The 13394-nt window shown below is 46.9% G+C and overlaps 1 protein-coding gene across 3 annotated transcripts in view; it reads right to left on the bottom strand.

Moving 5' to 3' along the window:
• Window positions 1-13394, bottom strand: part of NBEAL1 (neurobeachin like 1) — a 283360-nt gene that overhangs the window by 154893 nt on the left and 115073 nt on the right. For all 3 annotated transcript variants that reach the window (XM_075317649.1, XM_075317650.1, XM_075317651.1), the window contains 3 exons: window positions 10816-10899; window positions 10339-10437; window positions 1536-2116 (listed from right to left, as the gene is read on the bottom strand). In XM_075317649.1, the coding sequence (XP_075173764.1) occupies window positions 1536-2116; window positions 10339-10437; window positions 10816-10899 (764 nt within the window). The remainder of the gene's footprint in view (window positions 1-1535; window positions 2117-10338; window positions 10438-10815; window positions 10900-13394) is intronic.

Genomic DNA, 13394 nt, shown 5'->3' with positions numbered 1-13394 from the left:
AACATGGTATCCATCCACAGACAGCCGTTTCGGGGTATTTGCCCCTCATCAGTGTGGAGTAGTTCCTTCCAGGTGAAAGACCTGGCTAGTTTCCTGGCAGCGTTGAGAAACACGTGATGGTGTCTCCGCAGCTTTCTTATTTGTAGCCTGTAAGGTGCACCTTTCATTTGTATTTTATTTTTTTTTAATTTAAACTGAGCTGCTCTGTAATTACCGCTGCCTGTTACACCGATTTATTCATTTATTTTCCGTTCTAAAAAGATGCACCTGATAATAAAGATGTAAAATTTCTCTTTCCCCAATATCACAGAACGTGTGACACAGGAGAAAACGCAAACGCCCACAGAGAAGGTCTCTGTACACGCCCATTTGTTAAAGGGAAAATTTACATCTATTCCTAGGGCGCATCACTTTAGAACAGGGGCACTGAAAAAAAAACATAAAAACAGTTGATGAATAAGTGGAGCAGCAGCAAGCGGACGAGGTACTCAGTTTAAATTAAAAAAAATCTGGTGAAAAAAAGTCATATTTATGGCCAAGTTTCATACAGAATGTAAAGTAAACACAAGTTAACAAGGTTATCCTAATGCTATGGGAAAAAAAACCCTATATATGCATATGTGCACACAGCATCTTTCTCAGGCAGATTCCATCCAGAATCCACCTTAAAAACACCACAAAACATTAACATAGCACACATATTCCAGCTTATGCCAAGTCATTCAAAGGGAATCTGTCACCCGTTTTTTGCTCCCCCATCAGAGCAGCATAATGTAGTGACAGAGACTTTGAGTCCAGCGATGTGTCACTTACGGAGCTGTTTGCTGTCATTTTGATAAAATCACTGTTTCTCTGCTACAGATATAGCAGTTATACAGATCTCATGAATATGCTCTGGACTACATGGCAGCACACCAAGTAGTCCTCTAATGATAATCTACTGCTGATTAACCAGTGATTTCATAAAAGCTACACTGCGCAGCCCAGTAAGTGACACATCACTGGAATCAGGATCTCTGTCTCTACATTACGCTGCTCTCAGATTAGGTGGCAAAAGCCTGGTGACAGATTCCCTTTAACCGCTTTATGGTTCAGAATCCTTAGCATGGTCAAAAAAGTAACATTTTCAGTTTTTGGATGACTTTCCATTATAAAAGATATGGGCAATAGATGTGGCCAGCGAAAATGACCACTAAACCACTAAACCATTTCGCTTCAGGTAAAAAAAAAAAAAAAAAAAAAAAAAAAAAAAAAAAAAAATTTGATGGATTTTTCCCCAAAGGTGCTTTGTGAAAAAACATTCAGGCATCTCTGCTGTTAGCTATAGGACGTCGTGTGCACATAACATGTGATGGGTCAGAGGTAGCGATCTACTAACCATAGCATACACAAAAATAAAAGTTCTTGTAAAGAAGCTGAACTCTTTGAAAAGTAACATGATTTGGCCAAAACAAAGTTTTTGATGTGGTTTTATATGACATACTCAGCGACTATACCACGTGTTCCTATTAATGCAATAATGAATAAAGCCTTACCTATATAATTGTTTTCTTTTTGTGCCACTACTTGAAAAGCCAAAATTGGACTGATCTTGGTCTAGACAAAACCAGGCATAAAAGGAAAACGCGGAGCCAGGCCACTTCTGAATTGTAGGTAAGGTAATCCCTGATGAGCTGTGGGAGAGGTTAAAATACTGCAAGGAGCTCTCTAAGCCCTGCTTCCGGGCAATGGTAAGCATGGCTCTGGTCACAGGAACAACGTACGGATGGCTCTTCTTGGGTTCATCCATCCGGAGGAGTCCAATAAGATGAAACAGTTCTTCAGAGCCCATTGACTGGCTCCCTAAAGAGCCCAAAAGACTTATCAAGTTTTCTGCACAGACTCGATGTAGAGAATAATGAGAATTCAGAGTGTCTATTATTCGGGTGACCATGCTGGCATTGACGCACATGGTACGGCTTTGCTTGTTTATGCAGCAGATTCGCTTCAGCCAGTCAGAGATGAAGATCTGCAGATCATGGGACACGATTTCTGGCAGCCACTGTATAAGCAGCAGCAGGGGCTGGACATTGCTTATGCCATAAATCCCAACTGCAGCATGCTCGCCCTCAACAGCCTGCAAGGAAAAAGAATGCAGTGCGAAGATGGAAAGAAGTAGCTAATGGGTGAATAATCCACAGAAATATTCATGTCAGGCTTTATCTTATTAAAGTGTTACATTTAAAGAGGTATTCTCATATTTTTAATTGCTTTAGTTAGACAGAATGAAAATAAGCAAATTTGCAAAAGACTTGCTTTCTCTATCTGCTGTCAGTCATTCTCTTGCAGTGAGAACCTTTGTCTTACATGGTGTACAGATGTTTCCAAAGAGCTTAACTACCAGAGGCTTCCTGTGCACTCTAATTACATTCCAGGAGAGGAGTTAACTCCCAATATCCCAGCACCCCTCTTGCTAGCCCATTGATTTTTATGCATCTGTTATCTGCTCACGTCCCTCCTCAGCTACTGACAACCTGCTGTTAGAAATCTTTCAAAATCACCATACCTTTCATCATCCACTTGCAGAGCCAGTCTAATCATAGCTCCCACTTTCCTGAGCTATGTGCTTGTTTGCATGCACTTTTATCTCTATATGAAAATAGTGATAGCAGTGTATACTTCAGAACAAAACACTGATAGCTCAATGAATTACAGTGAACTATAAAACACAGCACAAACTCTGGTAATTCTAAAGCTCTGCTACTGACCAGAAGTGTCACTCAAGGATGAGCACCCATCCCCCCCAAAAATAAACAAAGTGACAGAGGCTGAAAAGCTGTGTGCCGCTGAGAATAGCCCTTTTCATTAAACTACTCACTTACATTAGATTGTTTAATCTTATAAATTGTGTATTTATGTATTAAAATCTTTCTCTCCTACTACATGGAAGACTGTACATGCAGCCAAAATGTCATGTCTAGCATTCTACAGATTAAAGGGCTTGGGTGTCTGCGTCTGCCTGCTCCGGAATTAACATCTATGACGACAACAGGGGGGAAAAAGGCCAGGCAGGCAGACAGGGGTGGGAATAGATAGCAAGACCCAACCCACATATTCTCTTCCTGTTGCACCTGTCAATGAAATAACAGTGCACTGCTGGAACTTTACTTGCACAAATTTCTGAAATAAAACATCCAATCTCTGAACAAAAGCTATGCTTATACTCAGCATCCCAAGACCAGTATAGCACTGGCTTTACTTTATATATGAAAATCCTGACAGGTCCTCTTTAAAAGGAATGAACCATCATGTGCCCCCCGAAAATGAGCTTGTTACCTTGCTAAAATGCCTGTGTACCCCAAAACCTGCAGGTGTTTTACTTTTCTCACTCTGCTACATAGATATGCCCTTTTTTATTTTTTGGAGCCAACTATGCTTGTTGTCCAACAAGGCGATTCACAAACTTTTTCTCTGCAGGTGCCTAGTTCTCCCCCTCTATGACACTGCTCAGTGTTCGGCTACACATGAACCTGGCTGAACAGCATGATTTTGCAATTCTGGCATAAATCATAATAAATTTGTCAGGCTGCCACAGCTCCTCCAGCTAAGCTCTTCCCAACTTTCAAAAAGTAGGTGAAACTGGCATAAACACACCCAGACTATCAACATTTTTGAGTGACGAGTCACTCAAAAATGTTACAATATTTGCAACAGTTTTACATCAATTTTCTGGTAAAAACTCTTTGAAAACTCAGGTCCAAAGAGTATTACAAAGTTGTACAACTCAATGTACACAATAAGTGGTATTAGTAATTAGTAACTACCATGCTTAGGTGCTCTGTACTCGTAACCAACAGTTGAATGACTTCCATTATACTCGGGTATTCGAGTTGCGCCCGTCCGAGCGTCCAACTGCTGGTTATGAGTACAGAGCCCTCGCGCATGGTAGTGCTCGCTCATCACTAATTAGAATGTATCGACATAAAACCCAAAAGATGATTAAAGAAAAGGAAGCCTCGGCATATATGCGACTGAAATATAAACGGTTTACTTGTATTTTCTATAGTAATAAGATATTAATTTGTGGCTCACAACTTTTCAACAATATATAAAGTGAAACAAAAGAAGGGAATTTTGTTTACTTACCGTAAATTCCTTTTCTTCTAGCTCCTATTGGGAGACCCAGACAATTGGGGTGTATAGCTTCTGCCTCCGGAGGCCACACAAAGTATTACACTTAAAAGTGTAAACCCCTCCCCTCTGCCTATACACCCCCCCGTGCATCACGGGCTCCTCAGTTTTGGTGCAAAAGCAGGAAGGAGGAAACTTATAAATTGGTCTAAGGTAAATTCAATCCGAAGGATGTTCGGAGAACTGAAAACCATGAACCAAGAACAATTCAACATGAACAACATGTGTACACAAAAGAACAACAGCCCGAAGGGAACAGGGGCGGGTGCTGGGTCTCCCAATAGGAGCTAGAAGAAAAGGAATTTACGGTAAGTAAACAAAATTCCCTTCTTCTTTGTCGCTCCATTGGGAGACCCAGACAATTGGGACGTCCAAAAGCAGTCCCTGGGTGGGTAAAAGAATACCTCGGTAAAAGAGCCGTAAAACGGCCCCTTCCTACAGGTGGGCAACCGCCGCCTGAAGGACTCGCCTACCTAGGCTGGCATCTGCCGAAGCGTAGGTATGCACCTGATAGTGTTTCGTGAAAGTGTGCAGACCGGACCAGGTAGCCGCCTGACACACCTGCTGAGCCGTAGCCTGGTGCCGCAATGCCCAGGACGCACCCACGGCTCTGGTAGAATGGGCTTTCAGCCCTGAAGGAACCGGAAGCCCAGAAGAACGGTAGGCTTCAAGAATTGGTTCCTTGATCCACCGAGCCAAGGTTGACTTGGAAGCCTGCGACCCTTTACGCTGGCCAGCGACAAGGACAAAGAGCGCATCCGAGCGGCGCAGGGGCGCCGTACGAGAAATGTAGAGTCTGAGTGCTCTCACAAGATCTAACAAGTGCAAATCCTTTTCACATTGGTGAACTGGATGAGGGCAAAAAGAAGGTAAGGAGATATCCTGATTGAGATGAAAAGGGGATACCACCTTAGGGAGAAATTCCGGAACCGGACGCAGAACCACCTTATCCTGGTGAAACACCAGGAAGGGGGCTTTGCATGACAGTGCAGCTAGCTCAGACACTCTCCGAAGTGATGTGACTGCCACTAGGAAGACCACCTTTTGCGAAAGGCGTGAAAGAGAAATATCCCTCATTGGCTCGAAAGGTGGTTTCTGAAGAGCCGTTAGCACCCTGTTCAGATCCCAGGGTTCTAGCGGACGCTTGTAAGGAGGGACTATGTGGCAAACCCCCTGCAGGAACGTGCGTACCTGTGGAAGCCTGGCTAGACGCTTTTGAAAAAAACACAGAGAGCGCCGAGACTTGTCCCTTAAGAGAGCCGAGAGACAAACCCTTTTCCATTCCGGATTGAAGGAAGGACAGAAAAGTGGGCAAGGCAAATGGCCAGGGAGTAAAACCCTGATCAGAGCACCAGGATAAGAAGATCCTCCACGTCCTGTGGTAGATCTTGGCGGACGTTGGTTTCCTGGCCTGTCTCATCGTGGCAATGACCTCTTGAGATAACCCTGAAGACGCTAGGATCCAGGACTCAATGGCCACACAGTCAGGTTGAGGGCCGCAGAATTCAGATGGAAAAATGGCCCTTGAGACAGCAAGTCTGGTCGGTCTGGTAGTGCCCACGGTTGACCCACCGTGAGATGCCACAGATCCGGGTACCACGACCTCCTCGGCCAGTCTGGGGCGATGAGGATGGCGCGGCGGCAGTCGGACCTGATCTTGCGTAACACTCTGGGCAGCAGTGCCAGAAGGAAATACATAAGGCAGTTCAAACTGCGACCAATCCTGAACTAATGCGTCTGCCGCCAGAGCTCTGTGATCTTGAGACCGTGCCATGAATGCCGGGACCTTGTTGTTGTGCCGGGACGCCATTAGGTCGACGTCCGGCGTTCCCCAGCGGCAACAGATCTCTTGAAACACGTCCGGGTGAAGAGACCATTCCCCTGCGTCCATGCCCTGGCGACTGAGAAAGTCTGCTTCCCAGTTTTCTACGCCCGGGATGTGAACTGCGGAGATGGTGGAGGCTGTGGCTTCCACCCACAGCAGAATCCGCCGAACTTCCTGGAAGGCTTGACGACTGCGTGTGCCGCCTTGGTGGTTGATGTATGCCACCGCCGTGGCGTTGTCCGACTGAATTCGGATCTGCCTGCCTTCCAGCCACGGCTGGAACGCCTTTAGGGCTAGATACACTGCCCTTATCTCCAGAACATTGATCTGAAGGGAGGACTCTGGCTGAGTCCAGGTACCCTGAGCCCTGTGGTGGAGGAAGACCGCTCCCCACCCTGACAGACTCGCGTCCGTCGTGACCACAGCCCAGGATGGGGGCAGGAAGGATTTCCCCTTCGACAAAGAAGTGGGAAGAAGCCACCACTGAAGGGAGGCCTTGGCTGCCCGAGAAAGGGAGACGTTCCTGTCGAGGGACGTCGACCTCCTGTCCCATTTGCGGAGAATGTCCCATTGAAGTGGACGCAGATGAAACTGCGCAAATGGAACTGCCTCCATTGCTGCCACCATCTTCCCTAGGAAGTGCATGAGGCGCCTCAAGGGGTGCGACTGGGCTCGAAGGAGAGATTGCACCCCTGTCTGTAGTGAACGCTGTTTGTCCAGCGGAAGTTTCACTATCGCTGAGAGAGTATGAAACTCCATCCCGAGATATGTCAGCGATTGGGTCGGTGTCAATTTTGACTTTGGGAAATTGATGATCCACCCGAATCTCTGGAGAGTCTCCAGAGCAATGTTCAGGCTGTGTTGGCATGCCACCCGAGAGGGGGCCTTGACTAGAAGATCGTCTAAGTAAGGGATCACCGAGTGTCCCTGAGAGTGTAGGACTGCTACCACTGTTGCCATGACCTTGGTGAAGACCCGTGGGGCTGTCGCCAGGCCGAAAGGCAGTGCCACGAACTGAAGGTGTTCGTCCCCGATGGCGAAACGCAGGAAGCGCTGATGCTCTGGTGCAATCGGCACGTGGAGATAAGCATCCCTGATGTCGATTGATGCTAGGAAGTCTCCTTGGGACATTGAGGCGATGACAGAGCGGAGAGATTCCATCCGGAACCGCCTGGTTTTCACGTGTCTGTTGAGCAGTTTGAGGTCCAGAACGGGACGGAAAGATCCGTCCTTTTTTGGCATCACAAACAAGTTGGAGTAAAAACCGTGACCCCATTCCTGAAGGGGAACAGGGATCACCACTCCTTCTGCCTTTAGAGTGCTCACCGCCTGAAGAAGAGCATCGGCTCGCTCGGGGGGCGGAGATGTTCTGAAGAAACGAGTCGGAGGACGAGAGCTGAGCTCTATCCTGTAACCGTGAGACAGAATGTCTCTCACCCATCGGTCTTGGACATGTGGCAACCAGGCGTCGCAAAAGCGGGAGAGCCTGCCACCGACCGAGGATGCGGTTTGGGGAGGCCGAAAGTCATGAGGAGGCCGCTTTGGGAGCGGTTCCTCCGGCGGTCTTTTTAGGACGTGACTTAGACCGCCATGAATCAGAGTTCCTCTGGCCCTTCTGTGGTCTGTTGGACGAGGAGAATTGAGACCTGGCTGAGGGCCGAAAGGACCGAAACCTCAATTGTATCTTCCGTTGTTGAGGTCTGTTTGGTTTGGACTGGGGTAAGGACGAGTCCTTTCCCTTGGATTGTTTAATGATTTCATCCAATTGCTCGCCAAACAGGCGGTCGCCAGAAAATGGCAAACCGGTTAAGAACTTCTTGGAAGCAGAGTCTGCCTTCCATTCACGTAGCCACATGGCCCTGCGGACTGCCACTGAATTGGCGGATGTGCGGAGTAGAGGCACGTGTGACTGCATTAATCTCAGACTGACAAGTTGAGATAGCTTGGAGTGCCCATACGGCTGCGAATGCCGGAGCAAAAGACGCGCCTATAGCTTCATAGATGGATTTCATCAGGAGCTCTATCTGCCTGTCAGTGGCATCCTTGAGCGATGAACCATCTGCCACTGCAACTATGGATCTAGCCGCCAGTCTAGAGACTGGAGGATCCACCTTGGGACACTGAGCCCAACCCTTAACAACGTCAGGGGGGAAGGGGTAACGTGTGTCATTAAGGCGTTTAGTAAAGCGCTTATCCGGAAAAGCTCGGTGTTTCTGGATTGTATCTCTGAAGTTGGAGTGATCAAGAAACGCACTCCGTGTACGTTTGGGAAACCTAAATTGGAATTTCTCCTGCCGAGAAGCTGACTCCTCAATCGGAGGAGTTGGAGGAGAAAGTTCTAACACCTGATTGATGGACGCTATAAGGTCGTTTACTATGGCGTCCCCTTCAGGTGTATCAAGGTTGAGAGCGGCGTCAGGATCAGAGCCCTGATCTGCCACCTCCGCTTCATCCTCCAGAGAGTCCTCATGCTGAGACCCTGAGCAGTGTGATGAAGTCGAGGGAAGCTCCCAGCGAGCCCGCTTAGCCGGTCTGGGACTGCGGTCCGTGTCGGAGTCCTCACCGTGGGACCTATGAGTCGCCCCAGGAGCACTTTGCTGCGCCGACCGAGGGGGGTCTGAGGGCAATGATTCAACAGTGCCCGGGGCCTGTGTTACCGGTCTGGACTGCAAAGCTTCTAGTATCTTAGCAGACCATCTATCCATAGACTGAGCCATGGATTGAGAAATTGACTCAGAAAGTTTGTCAGCCAACACTGCAAACTCTGTCCCTGTCACCTGGACAGTGGCAGCAGGTGGTTCCACCTGGGCCGAGGGTCCCACCAGTGGCTGAGGCTCCGGCTGAGTGAGTGTCACAGGGGCCGAGCATTGCACACAATGAGGGTAGGTGGAACCTGCAGGTAGCATAGCCGCACATGAGGTACAGGTTGCAAAATAAGCCTGTGCCTTGGCACCCTTGCTTTTTGCGGACGACATGCTGTTGTCTCCTCTAAGAGCAATCAGTGAGGGTATATAGCCAAAAGCAAATAGTGCGGCCGTACAGAGTAAATGTATACAATATAAGCATATAAATATACACTTCGGCACCCAGGGGGGCCAGCACCTAGTAACCGCCCTCAGCGGTTGTGTGACCACCAGATTCCCTGCCTGGGCCTCCCAGAGCTGTGGAGCTCGGTGTTGTCTCCCCTCTGAAGTTCTCCAGCGTCAGAAGTGCTGATAGGAATGGCTGCCAGCGTTCTGAGAGGAGGAGGGAGCCGTGGGCGTGCCTCAGAAAGTGCGGGAATCTGGTGCCCCGCAGTGCTCAGTGAGGGGGGAGGAGGATACCTCAGTATGCTCCAGCCCTCACCGCTGACATGCAGTCTAGCGTCCCGCCCTCACCCCTGACTGGCAGGCCCGGGGGCGGGAGTTTGCGGTACTAGGCCGCAAAAGCCGGGGACTAAATTTATTAGCGCGGCCGGCAAACAAGCACGGTCGGCGCGGTAGTCCCGGCGACGCAAAACACCCGGCAGGTGCTGCAGCGTCCGTTACACAGGCGCTCTATGCGCCGTCCCCAAGGGGACACAGAGTACCTCAGAGTAGCAGGGCCTGTCCCTGACGATACCCGGTCTCCTGTCCAGCAGATTCCCCCAGGGGCTGCGGAGGGAGCACGGTCCCAGTGCATGGTGACCGGTTAGGATCCCACTTCACCCAGAGCCCCTAAGGGATGGGGAAGGAAAACAGCATGTGGCTCCAGCCTGTGTACCCGCAATGGGTACCTCAACCTTAACAGCACCGCCGACCAGAGTGGGGTGAGAAGGGAGCATGCCGGGGGCCCTGTTATGGGCCCTCTTTTCTTCCATCCGATATAGTCAGCAGCTGCTGCTGACTAAATTGTGGAGCTTGCGTGCATGTGCCTCCTTCAACACAAAGCATAAAAACTGAGGAGCCCGTGATGCACGGGGGGGTGTATAGGCAGAGGGGAGGGGTTTACACTTTTAAGTGTAATACTTTGTGTGGCCTCCGGAGGCAGAAGCTATACACCCCAATTGTCTGGGTCTCCCAATGGAGTGACAAAGAAATAACACAAGAATTGCTAAAATCACAGAGACGATGACAGAATAAATGTGAGCAGAGCGGCGGATCAGACAATGAGGTGACCGTAAGATGCTCACGTCCAACCTTATAGATCCTGGCGAAAAGAAAGGTAGGACATACAGATAGGGAATTTAGATTGTGAGCCCCAATGGGGACAGTGTTCCTGATGTATATAAAACGCTGAGGAAAATGTTAGCGCTATATAAAAATAAAGATTTATTACTTATTATTTTTTTATTAAGAGGAAAGTGTAAGCACATTGAACTTTACCATGTTAAGAAGTTCTTCAAGTAACATCCGTGATGGTTGGCCTAGAGATTTCAACACCTCAAGTAAATGAGTATAACCAATTCTTTCTTTAAATACTTCCTAAATAGATTGAAAAAAGAAATTGCAATCATATTATATACTTTACATACAAATATTGTGATCAATTCTAACTAATTTATAACCCAAAAGTAGTCAAAACTGACACAGCATAGTAAATAATTCAGGATTTGGAACACCAAAATGGATGGTCACACCTCTGGGACCGCCATTAAATGGCAGAATAAAAGGGCCGAGTCTAGACAGTCAAGCTACATTGCCATGGCCCCCTTGTCCTACTGATTAGGGGGGAGCCATGCCGTTGTCCTTTAATATTTCCTACTGTCTAAAATGGGAAACACAGCATCACTGAGCAGACAAACCAGACTCACAAATTGAAAACAGACCTGGCGCAGCTTTCGGTGCTGTGAGATACTTTACCTTTGCTCCGGGAGATTTATGTTTCACAGCTGTGAGCGCTTTAATGGTCGAGACAACCAAGGAGTCTAACTGCTCTTGAAAAACCTAAAATGGTAGAAATGTAAACATAAATGAACAAAATGTGATTTTCTGGAGTTTGGACACATTTGGACCTTTTTTTGGCTGCATACATAAAATAAAACATGTATATCAATGTGTTAGAGCTTAATAGGAGTCAATACTAATGCAATGCCGCCACCACCAGCACTACTAACAGCCTGGAAAGCAAAGATAGGAAAGAGGAAAATGAAAGGAGCACACACTCATAGCCGGGAAGACGAACAAGAATCAAAATGGAATATAAAGGAATTAGAAGTGGTCAGAATTGCCTGTACTGGAGACTAAGGCCTTATTCACAGCTTTTTTTAATGATGTGATGGACCAAATTCATTTGCGTATTAATTTTTTCCATCTGTGAGTCACTGGTTTTTCTCACATAGTCCCAAAAAATCCAGTGGAGGTTTTCCCAAAAGTGTTTGAGCAATTGGTCCATAATGGCATCAGGTCTTTTCTCTGGACCCAATAAGTTCAATAGACCAGTTATGCCCAAAAAAATAACCAGAATAAATGTACGTGTACACATTTTTTTATGCGGACTAGCAGTCCAATTAAAAAAAAACAAAAAAAAAAAAAATTGTCCCTAGTCTCATAGAAAATAATGTGTTGGTGTGCTGCCTGTGAACAAACCTCCAGCACAGGACAGACTTAACACTGACATCTTACAGAGCTGCCATGTTGTTGGCATGTGCCTGTGGCTAAAAAGCATAGCAGTTTAATAATAGTTTGTTGAAGGGCACATGTCACCAGGTCTAAACGGGCCCACTGTCACACATTTCATTTCCACTGCTCCCAAGTAGTCCGATTTTTGCTTTTTTAAAATCCGCCACAGGGTTCTTGAGATGGGCCTTTTTATTTAGTGCATATTTTTATGGTCTTCACCACATGGCTCACAGGATCTTTCTGGGGGTGTGTCTTCATTGCATGGCTTACAGGATCTTTTTGGGGGCGTGTCTTCATTGCGTGGCTTACAGGATCTTTTTGGGGGCGTGTCTTCACCAAGTGGCTTGCAGGATCTTTCTGGGGGCGTGTCTTCACCAAGTGGCTTGCAGGATCTTTCTGGGGGCGTGTCTTCATCCTGTGGCTCACAGGATGTTTTTTTGGGGCGTGTCTTTAAATCAATTTGCACAATTAATCTGTGAACCACACCCTGTGGGCATGTTAACATGATAGGAGGGCAGAATGAAAGCAGGAACTAACACCCTTGCAACTAGTCCCTGCGCTCATTAGCATATCATAAAGGATCTTTAGAAATACGTTTTCTAAAGATCTCTTTATCTATGCAACTAGATACAGGGATGGTTAGGCAGGGATTAGCAATATACACCCTGAACTGCTCGTGGTTCTGGCTGCATACTGCACCGGACAGGTTCACTTTAAGGAGAAAAAAAAAACCCTTGAACTTTTAGTAAGATATGCTGCTCAATTCCCAGAACATGTCCAGCACATACTCTGACATTGCTTTCCTAAATCAAGACCAAAAAAGATTCAGACAAGATAAATGTAAGATAAATGTATCATTTTATTAGAAGATATTTCATGTGAGCACAGAACGGCCGGCAGATGTTCTTTTGGAATGGAAGGACAGAGCAGGATAGATTTTTGGCACTGAAATTACTAAACGGTCGGTCCAGTAACTTGCATGCAGGTGTCCATAATAACAGCCTGATTCTCAGAGCCAGAGAAGAAATGAGCCAGTGCAGAACAGCGTAAGTAATGGAAAAAATAAAGCTAGAACTGATTGATAGGACAAACACATAACATTGCCCCAGTGTGAAAGGGAAAGTTTGTGAGTGTTGCTTCCAATATTTGCCCATTAGAATACTGTAGCAGACGCCTTATATATGCTACAAAGAGTAAGTGCACATACACACAGAAGCACGTGCTTACATACAGCATACAAGAAGCCCAGAACACCAGTCCACCGAAACAGCTAAAAATGAAGATGCTAGGTTTCCTATAAAGTATATTACTGTCATTGCTATGGTCAAGTGCAGAACAACCAGGCCACCACATTACTACTACTCAGCTTAAAAGGCCTCCATACTATACACGGATAGGTGATTTGTCGATCTTTGTACTCGCTGATCTCCGGCAGTCCAGTAGACAATAAATGGAGGGACATTTTATACTGGGGATGTAATCACTTTCAAAACCCCATTATCGGCCGGGTACTGCACATCTACTTCCCATTCATATCAATAGGAGGTGGATGTGCGGTATCCAGCCGCTATCAGTTGACGAGGAAGCTCCAGAACTGAGTATTTCTGGCTGCCTGCTGCCGCCATGGCACAGAGAACAGCAGATTAGCGGGGTACGGTGTTAGACCCTTGTCCGATCAGACATTAATGACCTATCCTAAAGAGGCCATCAATGTAAAAGTAGTGGCCAACCTGTTTAATGGTCTTTAATAAGTGGTTGTGGCTCACAGGATTCTCTGGGGTTTGTCTTTAGGCCACAACATCCTCTTAGTAAAGGCCATA

This window comes from Anomaloglossus baeobatrachus, chromosome 7 (assembly GCF_048569485.1).
Source record: "Anomaloglossus baeobatrachus isolate aAnoBae1 chromosome 7, aAnoBae1.hap1, whole genome shotgun sequence".
Classification (NCBI taxonomy): Eukaryota; Metazoa; Chordata; class Amphibia; order Anura; family Aromobatidae; genus Anomaloglossus; species Anomaloglossus baeobatrachus.
The sequence above is the reverse complement of the archived record's forward strand: the minus strand, read 5'-3'. Positions and strand labels throughout refer to the sequence as shown.